The sequence below is a fragment of the Peromyscus maniculatus genome, chromosome 19, assembly GCF_049852395.1.
Source record: "Peromyscus maniculatus bairdii isolate BWxNUB_F1_BW_parent chromosome 19, HU_Pman_BW_mat_3.1, whole genome shotgun sequence".
Taxonomy (NCBI): domain Eukaryota; kingdom Metazoa; phylum Chordata; class Mammalia; order Rodentia; family Cricetidae; genus Peromyscus; species Peromyscus maniculatus.
In genome coordinates, this window is record NC_134870.1 from 74,244,556 (window position 1) to 74,271,463 (window position 26,908).

The window sequence follows — 26,908 nt, forward strand, 5'->3', positions numbered from 1 at the left end:
AACTCCACAAAAATATAAAAGCCTTCATCTGCTAATTCATTTATCTCTGAAAAGTGCTACAAAGAAAGACTAAGTCAAAGAGAAAAACACTTTTGTTCTCCGATAGTGAGTGACTGCAACCCCTTGGTCAATTTTCTTGACACAAAGGGATTTCCCAAACAGGTTTAATAATACTATAAACTTAAAAGTATTTTCAAATATCAAAAAACATAACAATATAGTACAGGTACTCATAAATTTGCCAAGAATGTCAAATAAAGATGTTCTAAATAATTACAATTTTTAAAGCACATGCATGCCAAATCTTGGGATTGGGGTATAAATAAATAATGCACCAGAACTATGCAAGGGTGACAAGTAAATTACATGTCATTCTGTGTCACAATGGGGACCGGGGGCGGAGTTCAGCTGGTCGATGCTTAGTTAGCATGCATGAGGCCCTGTTTCAATCCCAAGAACCAGAGAAACCAGGCACAGTGATGTACAATGGTAAACCCAACTCTGAGGAGATGGACTCAGGCAGGATAAGAATTTCAAGGTCATGCTAGATGTGCCCACTGATGCAGTAGCGGCCTGAACGTTATAGGGGTAACCAAATGCTTTCTGATTGCATTTGAAGATTGCTCCACAGAGGGCAAGTCAGGCTGGCTCTAGAGATCACAGGCCCTAGTGGGAAAGCTAGGCTAGCACTCTGCTAACTAACTATTCAGACTGCTTTCTAAGTATTTACATTTTTATATAGAGACCAGCAAATACTGTTCTCACCTTTGGCCAAACCTCTCGCCTAACAAGACTCTTGCTGCAGTGGGCAGCAGCTTATAAATACTCTTAAATGGTCAAGGGGCTGAGAATAACTTCTATAGTCTTGGTTCTTAAATGAGATATATGTCCTGATTTGAATTTACTTTTGTAAGTGGTATAAGGTAAGAATGCACATATATTATTTTACATATAGCCAGCCACCCTCCTGTCCTGGAAGCCGTTTTTCGGAGTGACTGACTGACACTCTTGGTAGGCTGTGAAGGTTCACTTCCAGACTATCAGTCTGCTCCACTAGTCTCTATCTACCCTGTCTGGGGTGCACTTACACTTTATACTAATATACAGTAAGTGCACATTCTTTAGAATTGCAAGGTGTGTGTGTGTGTGTGTGTGTGTGTGTGTGTGTGTGTGTGTGTGCGTGTGTCAAGTTACCTCCAAATGATTGGTAATACATGTGTCAGGCCCTGAAGCTACTCTGTATGCAGGAAATCAGCTTTAAATGTCAAACAAAACTATCAATTAAGTTTTCATTTTCTTGGGGGCTGAAAGGATGGCTCAGCAGTTGAGAGCACTGGCTGCTCTTCTGAGTGACCCGGGTTCGGTTCCCAGCATCCACATGGTAGCTTATGGCTGTCTGTGGCTCTAGTTCCAGAGGCTCTGACACCTTCACACCAATGCACACAAAATAAAGTTCTAGAAAAAAAACTTTTTTTCATTTTCTTACTACTAGTGTTGGGACAGGGTCTCACAAAAATGGGGGACAGACCATCAAAGTCTATTAAACCAGAAGCAAACTTTATTCCAAAAAAATTAAAAATTAAAAAAAGAAAAGAAAAAAACACGTGGGTCACAAAAGGCCGAGACTCCAGCCAGTGCTGGAATTCTGAGGCTGTGGCAGCCGGAAGGGCTATGGCTTCTTTTTATAATAAGGGGTAAGCATGAGACATAGACAAAGGAATTTTTACAATTTTGAAGTTAAACTTTTAGAGACAAATGGTTTTAGGTTTTTACAATTTTCCATCCACCAGGTTTTAGGGGGTATCAGCTAAACAATATTTGTATATCCCTGCAGCCCTTCCTGACTCAGTTAGTTGATGTTTGCCCAAACCTGCAACTTCTGCCATAGCTGGGCTCCCATGGGGAGGAATACGAAACAGGCAAGGCAGGTTGTCACGCAGACCTCATTCAAAGTCAACTTTGGTTTCGGTAGTGAGTGGGGGGGGTTACTGAAGAATAGCTAACCCCAGGGCTGCAAAGGGCAATCTTTAGCAAAGAAAACTAGCATTTGGGTTGTTGACAGAGCTGCCCATCATAAAACACAGAGGGGCCCAGTTAAAAATTAATCCTTTTTTTTTATTTGTTAGCCAAGCTGATAGCTCTCTGTTTCCATTCCTTAAGTTTATAATTTTATATTTCTATACTCCTGGACCCTTAACTAGCTACAGAATGGGAGAAAACATCTGCAAGTCAATAAGTCATGTAACTAGACATTCAAAAGGCAAACCAACAAAGTTTGAAATGAGGAACAAATTTAATAACCATTTTCCTAAAGATATAATAATGTCAACAAACACAGAAGAAGAGAGTACTGTGGTTTAGATATGAAGTGTCTTCCAAAAAGGCTTGTGTTCTGAAGGCTTGATCCCATCTGGTTGGTTCTGGAAGCTCTGGGAAGTAGGTCACTAGGGACATGTCCCTGGGGACATATGATGTCCAAGGCCCCTCTGTTCCCTTCCCTATTTCCTATCTGCTATGAAGTGAGTAGCCTCCTTAAGATCCTGCAGTACAATGTACAGCCTTACTAAGGCAGGTCAGAACCAACAGGCCAGAAACTCTGAACCTGTGGGCCAAAACGGGTCCTTCTTCATGTCAGGATCAAAATGTCTACACAGATGCTCAACACCATTAATCTTAATGAAATGTAAATCAAAACCAGAATGAGATACAATTCATTAGAATGGCCAAACATAAATTATAAGGGAGAAATAACACTTAGTTCTAAGTTATTGAGCATTTATGATGACAACACACATGGACTGCTTAGCAAATATGGATCAGATACTATGAAACAGGTCTCAGGAAATCCAAGTGATTAATCTAAAACGGGTCTTCTGACAACTAGGCTACAAGTCAGTAACAAAAAAAGGTAATTTTAAAATATCAAATGTTTGGAAAGTAAACCACATTGGAATTTATTAAAAAAAAAGATCTTGAACTTTCTGGAAAACAGAAAAAATACATAAAAATAAATAAACAATAAGTTGGGAGCACTCAGCCTTAATGGCACAACTCTGAATTATATAAATGCGGGTAATCCATCTACAGGTGAGGCAGATCTCTCCTTCTTCCTCCTCCTCCTCCCTTTTCCTTCTTCTCTCCCCCTCCCTCCCTCCTTCTCTCAAGACAGGGTCTCACTATGTAGCTCTGGCTGGCCCAGAACTTGCTCTGTAGACCAGGCAGTCCTAGAAACCACACAGATTGCCTGTCTCTGCCTCTCAAGTGCTGGGAATAAGGGTTGTACACCACCACCCCTAGCGAGGCTCAGTTCTTTGTCTATATACCCTAGGCTTATTCCAGGAGTGTGGTTTTTGTTGGTCAACATTCCTTTTTTTGGTTTTAGTTTTTGTGTGCTTTTGAGATAAGGTTTCTGGTAGCCTGGACGGAGCTTGAACTCACCCTATAGCTAGAAGTGGCCTTGAACGGATCCTACTGTCTCTACCATAAAAACGCAGGGATGACAGACCGAAGGATCACGCCCTGCTGCCGGTCACTTCAGACACTTCAATTTTCCCACTATTTTCTCTAGGAAACTCAGACTACAGTTTGCATCCTACACACTGTCCTGAAGAGCGACAACAGAGTATCTGGGTTTCGTTTTGTACCCCCAGCACCTAGCACAATACATAGCACCTGTCACTGTTTTTATCAAGCAGATCAAGAATTCTAGATTCCAATACAGAAAGAAATCTTCAAGCTCCCATGGCTCCTGGGTGGACTCACCTTCCAAATTACTTAATCTCTAGAACTTCAGTTCCTTCCCCTCAATTGCAAAAAAATAAAGAATGACCCTTAAAGTTCATAATATGCTGGGCATGATAGTGCATGCCAAGACAGGAAAACGTGGAATTCTAGGTCAGCCAAGGTTACACAGCAAGACACTGTTGAAAAATAATAATCCTGCCAGGTGGTGGTGGTACATGCGTTTAATCCCAGCATTCAGGAGGCAGAGCCAGGTGGATCTCTGTGAGTTCGAGGCCCGCTACCAAGTGAGTTCCAGGAAAGGCGCAAAGCTATACCGGGAAACCCTATCTCGGAAAATAATAATAATAATAATAATAATAATAATAATAATAATAATAATAAATAAATAAATATTTGTCTTACATACTTCTGAAAGCATCTCAAGGAGCCCTCAAGGGTCTAAGCACCACAATTTGAGAACCACTGTGGTGAGCCTAACTGGTAAGTTGTCTCTCTGAAGAAGCCCCAACACTTTGGGTACACAGTAAAAGAAGATGGTCTCTCGAAGGAGGGAATCAAAAAGGCCAAAAGCAAAGAACAAAAGTAAAAACAAAAAACAAACAAAAAAGCAAAAAAACAAAATTGGCACCATCAAGGAGAGCAGCAAAGGTTAGTGCCAGAGTCAAGAGAGCTGAAGACTGAGCCCCAGAGGTTTGGGGAGTGTGTGGTTTGACCTACTCTGAAGTTTAGCCAGGTTGTGGCCCTAGATTACATTTGAAAAGAACATCCAGTGAAATGTTATAGACTGGAAGTGACGGTCAGCAGAGTCCAGTTTTAAAGCCCCACCTTTGGACCTGTGGATACCTTGGAAAGGTGTGGTGGACTGCGAAGCCAGGTGTGAGGAAGCGGCTACCAAGTTAGCTATGGAGCTGGAGAGGTGGCCCAGTGTGGAAAAGAGAACTTGCTAACAGACATACACAAAGAGAAAAATGTAATTAAAATTTTTTAAAGACTTAGTTATGGAATGTCTTGGAAAACAAGAGAAACAGAATTATTCTTAAATTTGGTCCTTTGTGGACAGTGGTACCATCTGGTAAAATGTAGAGTGCTGGGAGAGAAGTGAACTCTCAGCCTCTTCTCAATGGAAACGTTACATTCTTTCTCTCTAAGCCTGCTTCCACACTACACCTTACATTATTATTAGCATAAAACATGTAATCAAAAACAAACACCATAAACACAGGAGCGCACGCGCGCGCGCGCGCGCACAACACCTATGAAAATATGGCCAAGGCCAAAGCAGTCGGGCATCAGCCATTGATGAATATCCTGAGCAATCACTCAATTATTCTCAACCACAGGTCTTCACACCTGACATTACTATACAGCCACCACTGCTCCCAGCAGTCCACGAAAACAGTGAGTGTGAAATCGCTGGCTGTAGTTCATCAACAGTGTTCATACTGACCTAATTGACACGCCTGTTGACTTTGTCAAGAGCAACAGCAGTACTAAGAAGAAACTTCTAGTCGGGTGTCCTGTTCCCAAGCTCGAACTGAGGCCAACTGCTCACCCCTTTCTCCCAAAGGACCAACTTAGCACAGTCCTTTGTAGGTGCAGAGCCGATCTGAGCGTGGGCGTCTGCACCTGGGCTCCTTGATGACAGCTCTGGAAACTCAGTGCACTCATCCCCAAGGACAGTCAAACCCTGAGTCACCGGGCAGCAAGCGGCTATGTAAACATAATAGAAGTTGGGGCGATTCACCTTCCATTGCGTCCCAGACAGGCACCGCCTTCCCACAGCCCAAGCAGGGTCCTTTCCCAGCCAGCTTGACTGCACAAACCGCCCAGGGCTGCTTCGGGACCACAAACGCTGGGACTCCAGGGCAGGTATCTCCCAAGACTGACACTAAATAAACCCTGGCTCGTACAGCCGAACTCTGTGCCTCTCCACCCGGTGACCCCCATCCCATCTCAAAAGAATGCTGTGGCAATGGATGCCTGTTTCCTCCTCCTCCTCCTCCTCCTCCTCCTCCTCCTCCTCCTCCTCCTCCTCCTCCTCCTCCTCGCGCTGGAGGAGGGGCCCCCACTAAGCTCCAGGCTGAGGGGAGGCGACGGTGCGGGTGACATGTTCCCCATCACTTTGCCCGCTGTGAAAAAAAACAAAAAAAATACTGTGCACTTCTCCTTCCTGAAGGGACAGACCCGGGTTATCGCACACGAATTCAGCCAGCGAGGCATACAAGACGGGGAGCAGTGCTCCCCGAGGCCTACTGTGCGCAGCCGAGCCTACTGTGCGCGCTCCCCGCGGCCTCCGAGGCCCCCCTGGTCCCCGCCGGGCCGGGGTCCCTTAGAAACGCGGAACCAGGGACACACCGGAAGAGCGGGCACTCCCTCGGGCCTGTGCCGAGGACGGCCGAGGCGGGCAGGGGACGGGCGGAAGGGACAGGGAGACATGGAGGGAGGGAGGGAGGAGACTGGGGACGACGACGGCGACGCCGCCGCCGCGGAGCTGAGCCGGCGACACGGGAGGACTCGGGAGGACGGCGAGGGGGTTCGAAGGGCTGAGGCTCTGCCGCCGCCGCCTCCGCGGCGGAGCGAGGGGCTCGGGGAGGGAAGCCGACAGGAACTCGGGAGCAGGAGGAGGAGGAGGAGGAGGAAGCCGCCGCCCGCGCCGCCGCCCCCGCGCCGCCACGGCCCGGAAAGTAGGCCCAGCGCGGAGGGGCCCGGCCGCGGCGCCCGTATCCGTCCGCCCAGCGCTGCGCCCGCCCGGCCAGTCGCTGCCGCCCGCCCTCTGCGCCGCTCCCGGCGCACCCCGCGCCCATCCGGGGACTCGGTGGCCGCCGCGGGCCTTACCGGAGTCGCCGCGCGCCGCGCCGTCCCGGGACTTCGGGGGGCGGCCCCGCGGCATCGTCGCGGCGGCCCACCCCTCCTCACTCGCGCTCTCACTCGGCGGGGCGCGCACGCGCGGCACCGGCGGGCCGGCGGGCGGGCGGGCCGGCCTGGCGAGCGAGCGAGCGAGCGGGCGGGCGGGCGGGCGGCGGCACCGGCCGGACCCAGCCCGCCGGGCTCACAGGGCTACGGCGCCCGGACGCTCGGGCAGCAGCGCTCGGACCGCGCCGGCCTCGGCGGGTTCCATGGCCCGCGGGCCGCGGCGGGGGCGTTGGGAGCGGGCCGTGGGGGGCGGGGGCGCCGTTGTGCGCATGCGCGGCCGGCCGGCCAGGCGGCTGCGGCGTCACCGGGCTCGGCGAGCCGCCGGCTTCGGAGGCCTGCGGGCCGGCGGGCCTGGCTGGGTGTGCACTCGGCCCCGGAGGTCCCTCGGTGTCGCCGACTCTTGTCTCCACCCCGGACCTCCGAGGCCGGTGCGGACGTCAACCCTCCGGGCCCTGCACCCACCCCCACCCCCACCCCAGGGAACGGCAAGGGTCCGAGTGTGGTTCGGTTGTCATGCGCTTGCCTATGTCACTTGTGTTGACGGTCACCTCTGATCCCAAGCAGGCCAAGTGTCCCAGCCCATCCTTCTACTCCTCCGGACTCCTTTTTAAGCGCACCTGCCCAGACCTCCTCCGGAGGGACGAAAGGCCGGGGAAGGAAAAACCTACCCACCGAGATGCCCGTGGACTACCGGCAACCGGCTGACTTCAGCGATGCACCTCTCTCTCCCAGGCTCCATTTTAGCCTGGAAGTTTTCCGTGTCGGGGGTGCCTTCTTGTCTGTTTTAACTCCGACCAGTGATAAAGTCACAGCAGGACAGACTGAAGCCAGGTTGAGAATCCAGTATCTAGCAAGAGTGTGCTGACTCGCCTTTAACCCCAAGATCGGAAAGACTGTAATATAAAGTTGAAGCTAACCTAGGCTATGTGGTAAGTTCCAGGCTTGAGTGAGACCTTGTGTCAAAATGTGAAGGGAAAAAAAAAAAAAAATCACTGAGCTAGAAGTATTATATGACCTCAGAATTCTTAGTGGGGTAGTTCAAAGTAATAGTCCATGTTTACCTGAGGCATGCAAAAATAAAATAAATAAGTCTACAAGCTGAACAGTTAGAGCCTGGGTGATGGAACAAGAAAGACACAAAACTAGAATAAATGCTTAAGAAGTCAAAGATTAGTAAGATCTGAAGAGAAACCAGATAATAGCTCAAATGGTAAAATAGTTTTAAAAATCTTGGGCAGCTGGGCAGTGGTGGTGCACGACTTTCATCTGAAGGAGGCAGAGGCTGGCCAGTCTCTGAGTTCAAGGCCAGCCTGGTCTACAGAGAGAGTTCAGGACAGGCTCCAAAGCTACAGAGAAACCTCGAAAAGCAACAACAACAACAAAAATCTCGGGCTAAAGGGGTGACTTAGTGGGGTAAGGCATTCCTCGGCCGGAGTCCGTGAACCCCGGGTGACACCGACTCCAGAGTCACCACACACGTGTGCTGTGTCACCCAGGCCCCACACATAATAATACATTCTTTTAAACAATGTACCAGAGTAGATTTTTGAAAACAAGATTGGTTACAAGTGAAAAAGTAGGAAAGAGGCTTTTGAAGTGAGTCTTGGGAAATGGTTACATTTTAACAGGCAGGGATGGATGGGGAAAGTCTTTGCAGGTAAGAACCGGGTTACAAAGGGAGAAAAAAAATCAAGTTTTGTGTGCCAGGTAGTTCATGTGAAGTTTGTCACTGAAAAAGAAATCTCAGGCAGGCCTAGAAGCTGAATTGAAAGTTTACAAGAAAAATCACTGAGAAAAGGCACTTGCCACACAAACCTGATGACTGGAGTTTGAGTCTCCACAGGAACATCCTGGCATGTACACCCACACACTCTCATGCAGGCATACACAAGCTATTTTTTAAATCATAATTGTTTTTGTAAAGCAGGATTGCACTGTGTGTGCAATCTGGCCTGGAACTCATGATCCTGCCTCAGCCTTGGGAAAGCTAGAGTTGCAGGCATAGTTACAGGGATGTTGAACTCGGCAGAATCTCAAGTTAACCGAAAACAAGGACTTACAGCCAAGATCTGCACCCGATGACCAACAATGATTACTAGCACGTGTGTTTAAGTGAATATGTAGTCCTTCATAGAGTCTCCAGTCCTTCCGGCAGTCAGCCCTGGGAGCTGTCACTGAACAGGTGAATCAACTAATTGAAAGAAGTTGATTGCCACATTCTTTTTTAAGATTTATTTATTATGTATACAGTGTGCTGTCTGTATATTTGCCTGCAGGCCAGAAGAGGGCATCGGATCTCATTACAGATGGTTGTGAGCCACCATGTGGGTGCTGGGAATTGAACTCAGGACCTCTGGAAGAACAGTCAATGCTCTTAACCTCTGAGCCATCTCTCTAGCCCCTGAAACTAATTGAAAGAAATTAAGAAGTTTGCTGAAGGCCACGTGGGTTTTCAGCAGATCTGGGGGCTTGAAACTCACTGTTCTTCTGTCCTGCTTGTAGTTGCATCCATTAGGAATATCCTTGAGTTGCGGGGGGGGGTATATATGGAAATGTATTTCATATGCACTAGGGCTGAAGGCAGACATTGGCTGAGAAAACCCCACTGTGGGAGTGAGAGGGTGGGAGCTGGGGAGATGGCTCAATAGTTCAGAGCAGGCATTGTTCACAGGGGACCAAGTTAAGGTCCCAGCACCCATCTCGCTTGCTTGCAACCACCTGTAACTTGAGTTTCAAGGGATCTCTTTTGGCCTCTGAAGGCAGTGCACTCATGTACAAACCCACACACAGACATACATATAATTTATTTTCTATGTATATAACTCTACTCGAATTGTACGTATATGTGAATGTATATCCTATTTGGCTGTGAGAAGGATTTGAAACAATTTTATAAGAAATATATGTAAGGTGAAATAAATGAGTAAATCAGGATGAAGGGGGAAAGGAAGAAATCAGAGACAGTAAGTACGTTAACTAACCCAATAAGTCATACAGTAATACAGCTGATTAAAAGTCCAAGCAGAAGAGGTTCACTCACAGCACGTAAAAATCACACCAGTCTGTTGTTTGGGTGACGTGGTCTTTTTAATGGAGCCAAAATGAACTACTGCAGTTACTGTTGTGTGGTTACTACAGTTCCCACTGTACAGGTGCTGGCTAGGGTGTGCTAGCAGCTGCAGTGCCCCGGTCCTACAGAGTTGATTCTTCATAGCATCCCTCCTAGAAAGCAGTTACCTCGTGTCAGGAAAGTTAAGGGGAAGCAAGGGCCTCGGCAACACACGGTGGCTGCTTTTCTCACGATCTTGCCTAAAGCACGGACACAGTTTGGTCTAACGCGGGTATTTCCAGGACCTCAGAAGCGGACCAGGGTCCAAAGAAAACTGACTAGGGATCACCCCTGATCATCCTTTTCTTACCATTTACCGCAGCAGCATGTGGCTTTTCCTGTGAGCATTTCCCACCCTTCTCTCCCAAGCCTTCAGTTTGGTTCCTCCTGTTATATTTTACCCTGCCGCTAGTAAACATGTTTGAACTATAAAAGTACAGTGTGAACCAGGCGGTGGTGGTGCATGCCTTTAATCCCAGCACTCGGGAGGCAGAGCCAGGCAGATCTCTGTGAGTTTGAGGCCAGCCTGGGCTACCAAGTGAGTCCCAGGAAAGGCGCAAAGCTACACAGAGAAACCCTGTCTCGAAAAACCAAAAAAAAAGAAAAAAGAAAAAGTACAGTGTGGTGCTTCTGGGCAAGAGAACTTTTCATGTGCGCCATGAGACCTGGCCACCTTAGTTCTAGAGTAATGGCCTGTGGGAGTCTGCCAGAGTCCAGCTCCGACCTGCTCTCACCTTTGAAGGGTTCTTAGGTGGGGGAGAGAGGAATGAGGAAATGATAGAGATGATAAGAAAGACAGACACAGGATAGCTTGGGGAAGGCCCTGGGTCAATACCCAGACGCCCAGTTGTTTATTCAAAAGGGCTTTTTATAATATGCCAAGGGGAGAAGCAAAAGACCTCCCCCTTGCAAGATCAGAGCACACCATACAGCCAAATGGAGAGCCTTCCAAACACCTGGTAACCACGCCCATGTCCAAATCATCTCCTTACCCAGCCCTGCTGGGTAAAGCAAACTCAGATTCTCTGACCCTGAGTAAAGTCTCACTAGATAGCCTCTGTGGACCACCACAATGCCCCACAAGCAGAGAAAGCACAACCTAGGTGTTGGCCTGTCCTCACAGAGCCCTGAACCAGGTGATCTCAGTCCTATCAGGATAGTTTTCAAGTGTGTGGCCAATAGAACACCTAGGGGAAGAATGCTATTAAAGGGCTTTGTCTTTAGCAACCAGTCCTAATAAAGACATGAAAAGGTTTCTCTGTGAATCCTAGATCGCTTCCCTAGTTCCAGACACCTTTCTTCCTGTGTCTGTAAAACATTCCCAGCAGTATCTCGCGTCACAGACTAAACCAGAATAAAGCCACTGCAGCCTGCCTCTTAGAGCTCCTCTGGGGGAGGAGGAGACACGGGCACATACCTGAGTGAGCACACACACTGAAACAAATAAGCCATCGCCCTAACATGCTCCTCCCACCTGTCACTGTTATCTCCTCCCGTGTCCCTGGGCAACCACGCATCTCTTTTCTGTCCCTACAGAGTTCTGTTTGAATTCACGAGTTTAAAAGAAATAGAACATTCTATTGGGGATGGAAGGTCCAGTCCCTTTCAGCACATGTACTTTGAAAATTACCTGTGCTTTGATGAGGCCGTTCCATTTTGTTATCAACTGTCTAGAACAATTCCTGCCTACTCCTCACTGCAGACCCCTCAGGTGTCTCCGGTAGATGCGCCAAACTCAGCCACTTTCCACCTAGCCTCCCAGTGCCGCTGTCACCCAGCTCACAGGTACAGCCGGGACTCGCTCAGACCCCATCTGTCTTACTGCTGGCTGCTGAGGTCATTCTTTGAATAAGCCAAATGTGTTCTCCTTTTCAGGCTTTTGCGCATTAAGCATAACACAGTGAATTAACCTCATGTGTTTAGAATCCAACTAATTCAGCCACACTGTTACATACACTGCTATATTTTGTTTGCAAAAATATTAAGGTTTTTAAGGCTGGGGCTTGGGGTGATGCTGGCATTCACCCCTTTTTTGTGATGTGTTTCTTGTAGTGTCAGAATGATGATAGCATCCCCAAACATACTGGGAAACATTCCTAGTACTTTTCACTCACAAAGAGTTTCCAGTCTTACACTTGTGCAAAATTTACTTTTGGTCTATTTTATGAGTGTCTTAAACTACAAACTCAATTTCAAAAGTGTTAATGAACTACTCATTTTTTAATTTTAATAATTTAATTACTCAATTTTAATAAGTGTTCCATGTTTTCTAAAAATTGATGCATCTCCTATGTTTTCAAATACATTGACATAGACTTTTTGTAGTTTCCTTTTATGACTTGTTTAATACATTTAGTGTCAATGCAAATGCCCCCTTGTCATTCCTAATATCCCCAATCTGTGCCTTCATGATGATGTTACATGCAAATTTGACTGGATTAAGGAATATATGTAGAGGTCCAAGGAAAACAGTATTTTATTTCAAGTGCAGCTGCCTGTCCTGGATAGGCAAGACCTGCCCTCAGCTAACATGGGACCTACCCAGTGGGCTAGAACCAGGAGAAAGAAAAGCATGAGGAAACGTGATACCCGGGGTTTGGTACCTGGGAAAAACATCAGAACCAGGGCTTACACCAGCAGCCCCCTCCCCTGGAATGTTTTGTCTTGGCTCTTTTTTTTTTTTTTTTTTTTTTTTTTTTTAAGTATACAGTGTTCTGTCTGCATGTATGTGTGCAGGCCAGAAGAGGACACCAGATCTTGTTACAGATGGTTGGGAGCTGGGAGTTGACCTCTGGAAGAGCAGCCAGTGCTCTTAACCCCTGAACCATCTCTCCAGCCCCTGCTCTTGTTCTTTTTAAAGACATTTTACTGCATTTATTCATTTATGCTGGTGGGGGGCTGTAGCTAGAGTTAGAGTTTTCCAGTCCTGCCTGGCCCACGGTCAGGACAAATCTCTCTCACCCGCTCAGACCCAACCGAGTAAACACAGAGACTTACATTACTTAAACTGTTTGGCCTAATGGCTCAGGCTTCTTGCTAGCTGTTCTTATATCTTAAATTAACCCATCTCTATTAGCCTATATGTTGCCACATGGCTTGTGGCTTACCAGTACCTTTTACATGTCGCTTGTCATGGTGGCAGTTGGCAGTGTCTCCCTGACTCAGCCTTCCACTTCCCAGAATTCTCCTCTCTCCTTGTCCTGCCTATACTGCCTGCCTGGCTACTGGCCAATCAGTGTTTTATTTATTGACCAATCAGAGCAGCACATTTGCCATACAGAACGTTCCGCAGCATGGGGCAGCAGGTACCGTGCACACATGGAAGACAGAGGACGACTTGCAAAAGTCAGCTCTCTCCTCTCCTTCCACCGCATGGGTCCACCAGGTCCCTTCAGGTTGACAGGTTTAACAGCAAGCACCGTTTTGGCCGTTATCCACTGGGTGTTGGCGCCATTCTGGGGACTGCAAAAGAACAGGACATCAGTTCTCAACCTGTGGGTCATGACTCCTTTGGGGTCAGTGTTGATGTAACCAACCGTCTTATTAAATAAGAAACACAGAAACAATGTAAAAGAGAAAGCCAAGAGGTCAGAGCTCAGAGCTAAAATCTCACCCTTCCGCCTGCGGTGTCCCAGCTTCCCAAAAGAGACCTATTTCCCGTCTGTACGTCTATTTATAGTATTTTGTTCTGCCTTCTCATTAGTTGTAAACCCAAACACATGACTGCCTCATCACTGTCTGAATGTACAGCCCCCTAGGTCTTAAAGGCATATGTCTCCAATGCCGGCTGTATCCCTGAACACACAGAGATCTATGGGATTAAAGGCGTGTGCCACCACCGCCACACTCTTGCTATGGCTCTAATAGCTCTGACCCCTGGGCAACTTTATTTATTAACATACAATCAAAATCACATTTCAGTACAATTAGATTACCACCACAGGTCAGATATCCTGCATATCATATATTTACGTTATGATGCATAACAGTAGCAAAATTAGAATTACAAAGTAACAATGAAACAATTTTGTGGCTGGGGGCCACCACACATGAGGAACTGTATTAAAGGGCCGCAGCATTAAGACAGTTGAGAATTGACCAGGCATGGTTGATTTAATCCCACCTTTAATCCCAGCACTCTGGAGGCAAAGGCAGGTGGATCTCGGTGAGTTCAAGGCTAGCCTGGGCTACAGAACAAGTTCCAGGACAGCCAGAGCTACACAGAGAGACCCTGTCTCGAAAAGCCAATATATGTGTGTGTATACATATATCATATACATATTATATATATGAAGGTTGAGAACCACCGGAATAGATGGTTGAAGGCCAGGCCAGATTCTTAGGTGGGACTCCAAAGGGGCTGGAGGAGTTGAGATCGAAAACGGTTTTGACTAGAACTGCAACCCGGAAGGAACCTCAGGAAAGCTTCCTGGGCATGTCAATTGTGAGATGCACTGGCTAGTTCAACATGCTGAGGACCTTGGAAGGGAAAAGCAGCTTGCCATCCTCCGTAGGCTCCAGGTTTTCAGCGGTCACAGTGCTGCTCTTTGCTAGGGATCCAGCAGACTCAGTGGGGGCAGCTGCCAGCTGTTTGTGCTGCCTCTGCAGCTGAAAGACATGGGTGACCTCCTCCACGTGCTGGGCAACTCCCCGTCCGAACCATGACAGACAGGGAGTCAGCCCTGGTTCCTCATGTCTCCTCCTCTCAGGCTGCTGTGTGTGTTGTCTAGCAGACTCGAGACGGTGTCCCCGTGAACAGGTCTTCCCACCTACACTCCCAGAAATTCTGCAGGTGGCCTCAGGAATTGTTTTTAGAAATTGTTTCTATAAATACGACTTCAACCTCTTTTCTGGAATTATCCATTTGACAGGCTTTTTTAAATGTATACCTTGTCTCTTTCACATTCCCTGTCTCCACTCTAGTTAAGTTCTTAATTTTTCCGCAATTAATTTTTATCCTTGTAGGCAGTTAACCTATCCATTAAAATTGGTAGCTCAAAGGCCTTCCCAATGGAAGTGGGCTAAAGGTCCAGGAAAGGCCCCAAATCAAAGCTTGCTTGATAATGTATTTGTATACATCTCCCTTAGTCCTGAGTGGCTTGGATCTCACCCGGCAGCCCAAGCTGTGAACTTAGAGCAATCCTCCTGCTTTGGCTTCCTGAGTGCTGCAATGAGAGGAATGATTTACAATACTCTAGTTTTCCAACTTGTAATTATAAAGTTACCAAGCATACAGAAAGTTTGGAAAACAAACACCTTGATCCAACTGTTCTTGATATTTTTACCATATTAGTTTTTCTACAGATTTTTGCTGAACTATTTAAATTGCATGCAGCTTCTTACCAATAAATAACTCAGTAGAAATTTTCTCAGACAGTCATGGAGCCATGGTTATTTATGTATATTTAAAAACAGTAAGTTCCTAACAATATCTAGCCCACACTCATATTTTTCCAGTTGTCCCTAAAATGTCTTACTTTTTAATTAGGATCCAGTAAGAGTTTATGTCTAATTTAAATTTTTGTTTGTTTGTTTTTGGAAAAGGGTTTCACTGTGTAGACCAGCTTGGCCTCAGAGATATACCTGCCTCTGCCTACTGAGTACTGGCATTAAAGGCATGTACCATGATGCCCAATCTCACACTTAAAATTTTGAGTATATCCTGTGAGCCACCAAGTGGTTGCTGGGAATTGAAGCCAGGTCCTCTGGAAGAGCCCCAGTATTCTTAACCACTGATCCACCTCTCCAGCCCCCAAGTTAGAATTTTTTAAAAACTAAGCAGCTAGATAAAAATGACAACCACATCCATGTTAGAATTTGCTGTGATATTTCAGTCATAGCTCCAAGCACACTGCAGGGGAGAGAGAGGCAGGAAGTGAGAACAAACCTTGTCCCTGTGAGGGGCCCTTCAGGCTCTGCAGATGCATTGGTATCACCAGGGATGGCTGCCAGGTGAACGTGAGAATCCCATGCCTGCAACCCATCATTGTTAGCCAAGGCCATGTGCCATGTTGTAAAGCTCCTCTGTTAACCTGTTTTTGTAGATTCTTGCTCTTGCCACCTTCAGAGTTTATTATACTGTGGTGCTTTGAAAGAAAATGGTCCCCAAAGGGAATGGTACTATCAGGAGGTGTGGCTTTGTTGGAGTAGGTGTGACCTTGTTGGAGGAAGTGTGTCACTGTGGGGATGTATAGCTGGAGAGTTTCTCTCCAGCTCCCGCCAAGCCCCAGCAGTCCCTTAGCCCAGTTATAAAATAAATACACAGACTCTTTTATTATTTAAACTGTTTGGCCTAATGGCTCAGGCTTCTAGCTATCTAGTTCTTACATCTTAAATTAACCCATTTCTATAAATCTATACCTTGCCACATGGCTCATGGCTTACCAGTATCTTACATGTTGGTACTCATTGCGGTGGCTAGCAGCATCTCCTGACTCAGCCTTCCTGTTCCCAGAATTCTCTTCTCTGCTTGTCCCACCTATACTTCCTGTCCATTTATACAGAGTGATATCCACAGCACTTCCCCTTTTCTTTTTTTCAAAAAGGAAGATTTTAACTTTCACATGATAAAATTACATATAACAAAACAATTATCAAGCAAGAATTACAGTTACAATATCTAGTCTATGATATCTAGTCTATTTGTATTTGGCAAAAATTAAAGAAGATATCCTATCTATCTTATATTTGTGAGTCTAAGGTTTCAGATCTAACTTATCTCTAGTCATAACTAAGGAAATTATAACTGTCTTCAACTACATCAAAGACCTCAGAAGGATATAATATTACCTGAGAAATGGGAGAAGGATGCAAACAACTTTCTGGAGTCTTGCAAGAGTAGACAGAGACAGCTGGCAGCCTGGACAGTCATCCAAAGTTCCTCTGTAAAGTTGGGGCATCTGTCTTCAGGCCACAGGCCTAGAGTCTCTCAGTCACTTTTCTTTGTGTTCTGTAGAATGTCTGGCACTTTCTTCTGCAAAGCAGGAACCTGAAGGACCATTTTGCCAAGCAAAGTTCAGTGGTCACCTTCCTATGGGTCCTGCATGTCCAGTCGATCAAGCAGTCCAGGCAAGAATAGTTTCTTGCCCAAATGGCTATTTTTGCCGAAAAAGATAAACTCCATATAGAGTGTCTTTGATGCCCATCCTCCTCTCTGAAGTAAATCAGTGCTGTGATGAACAGATATGTCTCATTGTCCAGAAAGTCTAAATTTTTAAAAATATTTTAAATGCCATATTCTGTAGGTCTTTGAAGTGTTTGAAGATTACCTATCTATCTGAAATATATCTACATTACCTAGAAAACTTAACTAACATGCTACAAGTTTGACTGTCATAGAAGAATAATTTTTCTGTATTTCTTAATTATCTATTACAATCTAAATGAGTTACATAAACATAATACCTCAAATGAGAATAGAAATATATATACAGTATAACAAAATTAAGTTTAAACTTGTATCAATAAACTAAAATCCATATCAATGTGAAACATTTTAAACAAGTTGCTCTTTTAAAGTAGGTTCAAAAGGAGATTTGCCAGCAAGACTCAGAGGAAGCTGTATCTGTGGTGTGGAGGAGAGTCACAAACACTCCAGCCTCCAACCACTGTGTCTAAATCTGTCCGTAAAGCAGCCATCTCCTGGTGACATTCAGTCCTAGAGAAAGACATCCTCCAGTGGTAACATTGTCTCCACCAGGATAAGACACAGAATTGCATCTACAGGAGTTTATAAAAGAAAGTGGAGGAGTGAAGATTTACTAGTGAAAACAACCTGCTCAGCTGAGATCCATCCAGGAGAGGATTCAGAATCCTACAGTCTGCAGTCTGAGGAAACAAGATCAGCTGAGGAGTTGACAAATGAGCAAAACATGACCTGAGAACACAAAAGAAGGCACCGCCCAGCCACTGGACCAGATCACCAGAATCATAAGCCTACACTACACCGACTGGGAACAGGTAAGCCCCCATCTCCAAATCGGCAGATCAGGTCTCTAGCCCCTAGGCCCTACCCATCAGAGTCCCAGGGAACAGACAGCTACCTTTTCCTGTTCCCCCACCGAAAAAAAAAACAAAAACAAAACCCAACCCTTATGAACCTAACAACCACTACTGAAACCATAAGCAGGCCCTGCACCAACTGGGAACAACTGCTTCCTGAGACAGAACCCACTAACACTGATTGAACTAAACTGCTCCCAAAGAAAGAGAGCCCAAAGGCACCGAATTAACCAAGAACTCCTAGTGGACCAAGACTAACAATTAGAACAAGAGAGGCACCTTCAGATACAGACACCATCTACACGGAGCAGAGGAAGAGATGATCAGTGCAAAAATACAGGCAACAACATAAAGACCTATATGACAACATCAGAACCTAGCAATTCTACACCTGTAAGACCTGAACATACCAAGGCAGAAGAAGCAGAAGAAATCAATCCTAAAAATGACTTTAAGAAGATGATAGAGACCCTTAAAGAGGAAATGAAAAACTCCATTAAAGAGGAGATGAAAATCTCCATTAAAGAGGAAATAAAAAATTTAAACACTTAAAGAAATGGAAGAAAAAACAAACAAAAAATTAGAAGAAATCAAAGAAAGCCAAGAAAAAGTAATTAAACAGATGAAGGAAACAATTCAAGACTTGAAACTGAAATTGAGACAATAAAGAAAACACAAACTGAGGGAATGCTGGAAATAGATATCCTGACTAAACGAACAGGAACTACAGAAGCAAGCATAACCAACCAAATGCAAGAGCTGGAACAGAGAATCTCTGACACTGAAGACACAATAGAGAAAATAGATTCGTCAGTCAAAGAAAACACTAAAGACAAAAAAGTCGTAACACAAAATGTCCAACAATTTTGGGACACCATGAAAAGACCAAATCTAAGAATAATAGGGATAGAAGAAGGAGAAGAATACCAACTCAAAGGCACAGAAAATATATTCAACAAAATCATAGAAGAAAACTTTCCTAACCTAAAGAAAGAAATACCTATGAAGATACAAGAAGCTTACAGAACACCAAATGGCTGGATCCAAAAAAAGTCCCCTCACCACATAATAATCAAAACACTAAACATACAGAACAAAGAAAAAATATTAAGAGCCGCAAAGGAAAAAGACCAAGTAACATATAAAGGCAGAATAAAACCAGAATAACACCATCAGAATAACACCAGACTTCTCAATAGAGACTATGAAAGCTAGAAGGTCCTGGACAAATGTTATGCAAACACTAAGAGACCATGGATGCCAACCCAGACTATTATACTCAGCAAAATTCTCAACCACCATAGAAGGAGTAAACAAAATATTCCATGATAAAACCAGATTTAAACAATACCTATCCACAAATCCAGCCCTACAGAAAACACTAGAAGGAAAAATCCAACCTAAAGAAGCTAAACACACCCATGAAAACTCAAGCAATAGATAATCCCACACCAACAAATACCAAAGAAGGAAAATGCAACACTACGGCAAAAAAATAACAGGAATTAACAATCACTGGTCATTAAGATCCATCAATATCAGTTGTCTCGACTCATCAATAAAAAGATACAGACAGAATGGATAAGAAAACAGGATCCATCCTTCTGCTGCATATAAGAAACTCACCTTAACTCCAGAGACAGACACTACCTCAGAGTAAAGGGCTGGGAAAAGGCTTTCCAATCAAATGGACCTAAGAAGCAAGCTGGTGAAGCTATCCTAATATCTAATAAAATAGACTTCAAACTAAAAATCAATCAAAAGAGATCAGGATGGACATTACATATTTATCAGAGGAAAAATCCACCAAGATGAAGTCTTGATTCTGAACCCAATTACAAAGGCACCCACATTCATAAAAGAAATATTACTAAAGCTTAAGTTGCACATCAAACCCCACACATTAGTAGTGGGAGATTTCAACACACCACTCTCGCCAAAAGACAGATCTACCAGACTGAAACTTAACAAAGAAATAAAGGACCTAACATATTATGAGTCAAATGGACTTAATAGATATCTACAGAACATTCCATCCTAACACAAAAGAATATACCTTCTTCTCAGCACCCCATGGAACCTTCTCAACAATTGACCACATGCTTGGTCACAAAGCAAATCTCAACAGATACAAAAACATTGGACTAACCATGTATCTTATCAGACCACCATGCTTCAAAGTTAGATTTTCAACAACAACAAAAATTATAGAAAGTCTGCAATCTCATGGAAACTGAATAATGCCCACCTGAAACACGAATGGGTCAAGGAAGATATAAAGAAAAATTAAAGATTTCCTAGAATTCAATGGAAATGAAAGTACAACATACCCAGACTTATGGGACACTATGAAAGCAGTACTAAGAGGAAAATTCATAGCTCTAAATGCACACATAAAGAAGACAGAGAAATCTCATACCAACGACTTAACAGCACAACTGAAAGCTCTAGAACAAAAAGAAACAAACTCACCCAGGAGAAATAGACCCCAGGAAATAATCAAATTGAGAGCTGAAATCAATGAAATAGACACCAAGAGAACAATACAAAAAAAAAATCAATGAAACAAAGAGTTGGTTCTTTGAAAAAATCAACAAGATAGACAAACTCCTAGCCAAATTAACCAAAAGGCAAAGAGAGAGCACCCAAATTAACAAAATCAGAAATGAAAAGGGAGACATAACAACAGACAACGAGGAAATCCAGATAATCATCAGGTTGTACTTCAAAAACCTGTACTCCACAAAATTGGAAAATCTGGAAGAAATGGACAATTTTCTGGATAGATACCACATACCAAAGTTAAATCGAGACCAGATAAACTATTTAAATAGACCAATAACCCCTAAAGAAATAGAAACAGTCATAAAAAGTCTCCCAACCAAAAAAAAAAGCCCAGGACCAGACGGTTTCAGTGCAGAATTCTACCAGACTCTCAAAGAAGAACTAATTCCAATACTCTTCAAATTGTTCCACACAATAGAAACAGAAGGAACATTACCAAACTTTTTTTATGAGGCTACAATTATCCTGATACGCAAACCACACAAAATCACAACAAAGAAGAGAACTACAGACCAATCTCCCTCATGAACACGGATGAAAAAATATTCAACAAAATATTGGCAAACCAAGGGCCGGGCGGTGGTGGCGCACGCCTTTAATCCCAGCACTCGGGAGGCAGAGGCAGGCGGATCTCTGTGAGTTCGAGGCCAGCCTGGGCTACCAAGTGAGTTCCAGGAATGGCGCAAAGCTACACAAGAGAAACCCTGTCTCGAAAAACCAAAAAAAAAAAAAAAAAAAAAAATATTGGCAAACCGAATCCAAGAACACATCAAAAAAATTATCGACCATGACCAAGTAGGTTTCATCCTAGGGATGCAAGGATGGTTCAACATACAAAAATCTGTCAATGTAATACACCATATAAACAAAATGAAAGAAAAAAACAACATGATCATGTCATTAGATGCTGAAAAAGCCTTTGACAAAATGCCTTCATGATAAAGGTCTTAGAAAGATCAGGAATAGAAGGAACATTCCTAAACAAAATAAAGGCAATTTACAGCAAGCCAACAGCAAACATCAAATTAAACGGAGAAAAACTCAAAGCAGTTCCACTAAAATCAGGAACAAGACAAGGCTGTCCACTCTCCCCATATTTATTCAATATAGTACTTGAAGTTCTAGCTAGAGCAATAAGACAACAAAAGGAGATCAAAGAGATACAAATTGGAAAGGAAGAAGTCAAACTTTCACTATTTGCAGATGATATGATAGTATACATAGTGACCCCAAAAACTCTACCAGGGAACTCCTACAGCTGATAAACTCCTTCAGTAATATGGCAGAATACAAGATCAACTAAAAAAAAATCAGTAGCCCTCCTATACACAAATGATAAAAGGGCTGAGAAAGAAGTCAGAGAAACATCACCCTTTACAATAGCCACAAATAAGATAAAATACCTTGGGATAACACTAAGCAAGTGAAGGACCTTTTTGATAAGAACTTTAAATCTCTAAAGAAAGAAATTGAAGATATCAGAAAATGGAAGAATCTCCCATGCTCATGGATAGGTAGGATTAACATAGTAAAAAATGTCAATCTTACCAAAAGCAATCTCCAGATTCAATGCAATCCCCATCAAAATCCCAACACAATTCTTCACAGACTTGGAAAGAAAAATACTCAACTTCATATGGAAAAACAAAAGACCCAGGATAGCTAAAAGAGTCCTGTATTATAGAGCAACCTCTGGAGGCATCACCATCCCTAACATCAAGCTGTACTATAGAGCTATAGTAATAAAAACAGCTTGGTACTGGTATAAAAACTGACATACAGACCAATGGAATCGAATTGAAGACCCTGACATTAATGGATGCACATATGAACACCTAATTTTTGACAAAGAAGCCAAAAATATACAATGGAAAAAAGAAAGTATCTTCAACAAATAGTGCTGCCATAACTGGATGTCAATTTGTAAAAGATTACAAATAGATCCATATCTGTCACCATGCACAAAACTCAAGCCCAAGTGGATCAAAGACCTCAACATAAATCCAGTTACACTAAACTTAATAGAAGAGAAAGTAGGAAGTACTCTTGAATGCATTGGCACAGGAGATTACTTCCTAAATATAACACCAGCAGCACAGACACTGAGCACAACAATTAATAAATGGGACCTCTTGAAACTGAGAAGTTTTGTAGGACAAAAGACACAGTCAATAAGACAAAAATACAGCATAGAGAATGGGAAAAGACTTTCACCAACCCCACATCTGACAGAGGATTGATCTCCACAGTATATAAAGAACTCAAGAAAGTAGACATCAAAATACTGAACAATTGATTTAAAAATGGGCTAAAGAGCTAAGCAGAGAATTCTCAATAGAAGAATCACAAATGGCTGAAAGACATTTAAAGAAATGCTCAACATCCTTAATCTTAAGAGAAATGCAAATCAAAACGACTCTGACATACAACCTTATACCTGTCAGAATGGCTAAGATAAAAAACACTAATGACAGTCAATGTTGGAGAGGATGTGGAGCAAAGGGAACACTCCTCCACTGTTGGTGGAAGTGCAAACTTGTACAACCACTGTGGAAATCAGTATGGTGGTCTCTCAGAAAATTGGGAATTGAACTACCTCAAGACCCAGCCATACTACTCTTGGGCATATACCCAAGGAATGCTCAATCATACCACAAAGATACATGCTCAACTATGTTCATAGCAGCACTATTTGTAATAGCCAGAACTTGGAAACAACCTAGATGCCCGTCAGCTGAAGAATGGATTAAGAAAAAGTGGTACATATACACAATGGAGTACTACTCAGCAGAGAAAAATAATGACGGTATGAAATTTGCAGAGAAATGGATGGAACTAGAAAATATCATCCTGAGTGAAGTAACCCAAACCCAGAAGAACAAACATGGTATGTACTTACTCATAAGTGGATTCTAGATATAAAGCAAAGAACAATCAGACTGCAACCCACAGAATCAGGGAGGCTATATAGCAGGGGGGACCCTAGGATGACTGTGGCTTATAAGTTTTGGTTTTACTCAATTACTGGGCAAACCTCAATCAAACATTTCACTATTAGTATAAGAATTTATACTGTATCAAACTGATAATAGAAAAATAGATAAATAAAATGGGGGGGGGGAAGTAGGTTCAATAATCTACCCCTTTATCTTATCATTATCTATATAATATCCACTTTTCTTTTTTAGAAAGGGATCACATTTGTAATCAACCTATTTTAAATAAAAATATTGGTTTTTCTCTGTCCCACACCAGAGGGCTCTTCTGATATGGGACACAAGAATCTCTTAACCTTTTTTTTTTTTTTTTTTTTTTTTTTTTTAAGTAATATGCTTAGGTTTAGAGAAGGAGTGAGCCAATTCCATCTCTAAAGCCAGCTTGGTATATTTGGGAATTTGGGCGTAGCTTCTCTTTCTACTTCCTGCTGGAGGGGGATACTGTATCTTATGGGGACACAAAATTTTAGGCTTATGGGGTAGTCCGTGAAGGTGTATTGTCTGAGCCAGTTGCCTTGAAACTGTTCTGGATGTTGGATCATCTGGGCCGTGGTGTCATTGGAGACCTTTCAGGGGGTCTTGGCTGGTCAAACCTGATGTATCTTAATCTGGAACAAATCTATAACCTCTGGCTTTCTGGGGAAACAAAAACAGAGCCTCCTTTCCAAAGCAACATATCCTTAGATCCAAATTTTGAAGTCAAGGTATCTTTAAAATATACATAATGGCTTAACTCAACAGCTTTTACAATCAAATGTCTTTCTGCTGTTAAGAATATCAAAGAAAACATAATTCAGATTCTCTGTGTGATATCCATCTTTATGTGGCTTATTTTTATATTAATTTTACTGTCTCTTTAAAGACTTTATTTTTTAAAACTATGTATTTGTTTATATAACTGTATATATCACCTTTTTTGTCTCTTTCAAGCCTACGTATATTTTACACACATTGTAAACTATTCCATCTAAATCTGACTTATTGTGTTCCTGTTGCTTTAAACTGCAGCATTCTAAGACTGAACCGGTGCTGTGGCTGCTGGCTCCACCCACCTCAGCATCCCAACATGGCCCCCAGCTCTGGGAGCCATCAACTCTCAGAAACAGTGGGTCTATGCTTCTATCAAAGCAGCGTGTGTACCCCAGAAACCCCCACTTTTTTTTAACTAGTAAAGACTAAATCCACCACGCAGCATGTTGCTCAGCTTACAGAACCATCTGTGTAACTCGGCGGGAACAGGTCAAGCCCACATTTCAAACCCGCCATAGAGTAGCTCAAGCCCACATGTTGGGGCATCTGGTTTCCCTTATGAGACATGAAGCAGGAACCTGGTTTGGGCTCTGTTTAGAACTGCTTATTAAATATTCTCAGATTTAAGGTGGAATCTCAAGCCGTTGGGCGCCATTTGTAGCTAGAGTTTTCCTGGTCCTGCCTGGCCCATGGTCAGGACAAATCTCTCTAGGGTGAGCTTTGAGTTCTAGGCTGAAGCTACTCCCAGTGTCAGAGCCAGCAAGATGTAGGACTCTCAGCTTCTTCTCCAGCCTGCCTGCATGCCACCATACTCCCCACCATGATGATAATGGACTGAACTTCTGAAACCATAAGTAAGCCACTTCAGTTAAATGTTTTCTTTATAAGAGTTGCCCTGGTCATGGTGTCTCTTCACAGCAATGAAAACCCTAACTAACATATACATACAGGCCCCAGGCTAACAGACTCATGCCTTCTCCCTACCAGCCAGGTAGTGAAGGGTTCACAACACACTCCCATGGTCAGGCGTGTTTGTATATGCCCGGCGGACATTTCTGCTTAGCCAGTTCCAGATCAAGATAGCCATTTCTGGGTCAAGGTGTCTCGCGTGACCAGGATCCGTGACATTTCATGGCAACGTAAGCGCACAACGTGGCCATGTGATCTATGCACATACATGGAGTAGTGATGTGACCTGGGCACGCCCAGCCTTTAAAAAACAAGCGCCATGTTCCTGGTTCCTTCTTCTTCTCCACACATGTGTCTCTCCCACAGACCTGCGCACTCTCTGTCCCTTTATCTTCATAAAACTCTTATTAGCGGATTCTGTCATGTTTTGTGACATTTCCTTGCAGGGTAAGAACACAACACAGCCAAATAACTAACAGGTAGCCTGACTGCAATCAGGTATGTAAATACATAAGAGGGGACCCTACCTTCTCCCTAATGTCCTCAGGGCCCCACTGTCCTGCTGTCCACCTACCTATGCAGTTAATAACACTTAAATCTTTTATCCAGAAAGATATTCCACTTTAGTGTTCCCCTGGAACCACAAACCCAAAACCGTTCCAACAGGACTAGAGAGAAGCAAGCACTCTGAAGACTGCCTCTAATAGGAAGTTATGACAGAATCCAGACTCAAGCTTCTCACGTGGAAACTTAGAGAAATACAATAGTAACTTCTTTAGGATTAAAATGACAGCTACTGCTGGAGAGATGGCCCAGTAGTCAAGAGCACTTGCTGCTCTTCAGAGGACCAGGGTTCAATTCCCAACACCCACAAGGCATCTCACAGCTGTCTGGAACTGAACTTCAGTTCCAGGGGCTCTGATTCCCTCTTCTGGCCTTAGCTGTCAGCCATGTACATGGTACACTGACATACAGGCTGGTGAAACGTGTAAATGTTCTTTTTCAAATTTTAATTAAAAACAGATTTGGCCCTGAAAACTGCTAAAGAAGGGACAGGCAAAACATTGGAATTCTGAATAAAATCATTTTGATTGGTCGGGTTGTCTTTTAATGTAGCTGTCTGTGGTGATTTAAATGAGAATGTCCCCCATAGGTTCAAAATACTTAGTCCCCATTGGTGGCACTGTTGATTTAGTTGATACGGCCTTGCCGGAAGAAGTATGTCTCTTGGGAGCGGGCTTGAAACTCTCAAAGCCACACCAGAAATTCCAGTTCACTTTTTCTGCTTCCTACTTGTAGTTTGAGATATGAGCTCTCCAGTGTTCCTGCTACAGTGCCTGCCACCGGCTGCCATTATTCCCTGCCAAGATGGACTCATCCCTCTGGAACTGTAAGCTCAAATAAACCCTTGTAGAAGTTACCTTGGTCATGATGTCTTATCACAGCAACAGAAAAGTGTAGATGTAACCATCTTACTAAACAAGAAACACAGAGCCAATGCAAAGATGAAAGCCCAAGAGGTCGAAGCAATAGCTAAAAGCTAAAAACTTTACCCTTTACTGCCGCTGCTGTCCTCCTCAGCTAAGAGACCTACTTCCTGTGTGTTTGTCCTTTTTATTGACTTTCTATTCTGCCTTCTCATTGGTTGTAAACCCAACCACATGATCTCCTAGTCACTGCCTGTCTGTACAGACCTCCAGGTCTTCTGTGCTTGGTATTGAGATTAAAGGCGTGTGTCTCCATGCTGGCTGTATCCTTGAACACACAGAGATCTGCCTGGCTCTGCCTCCCAAGAGCTGGGATTAAAGGCATGCACCACCACCGCCCAGCTTCTGCTATGGCTTGCTATTAGCTCTGACCCCCAGGAACTTTATTTATTAACATACAAATAAAATCACATTTCAGTACAAATAAAATATCA

General features: G+C 43.8%; 2 protein-coding genes across 4 annotated transcripts in view; one reads left to right on the forward strand and one right to left on the reverse strand.

Annotated features, from left to right (window-relative positions):
* Positions 1-6,725, reverse strand: part of Znf236 (zinc finger protein 236) — a 101,935-nt gene extending 95,210 nt beyond the window's left edge. For 2 of the 3 annotated variants that reach the window (XR_013046208.1, XM_076555628.1), the window contains exon 1: positions 5,489-5,726. Coding sequence is in view for 2 of the 3 variants with exons in the window: in XM_076555628.1 (XP_076411743.1) it covers positions 5,489-5,696 (208 nt within the window). In the remaining variant the exon portion in view is untranslated. Of the gene's footprint in view, positions 1-5,488; positions 5,727-6,579 lie in introns of those variants that run through there. The other variant, XM_076555630.1, reaches the window with a different exon arrangement.
* A 45-nt stretch (positions 6,726-6,770) lies between these two features.
* On the forward strand, positions 6,771-25,466 carry LOC121824099 (uncharacterized). The gene is made up of 3 exons (XM_076555634.1): positions 6,771-7,586; positions 17,285-17,725; positions 25,434-25,466. The coding sequence occupies exon 1, from the start codon at positions 6,861-6,863 to the stop codon at positions 7,209-7,211; it is 351 nt and encodes a 116-aa protein (XP_076411749.1). The 5' UTR covers positions 6,771-6,860; the 3' UTR covers positions 7,212-7,586; positions 17,285-17,725; positions 25,434-25,466.
* The last annotated feature ends 1,442 nt before the right edge of the window (positions 25,467-26,908 follow it).

What these genes read in the sequence shown, in the direction of transcription:
- LOC121824099 (XM_076555634.1), top strand. Translation starts at nt 6,861, where the DNA reads ATGGCCCGCGGGCCGCGGCGGGGGCGTTGGGAGCGGGCCGTGGGGGGC.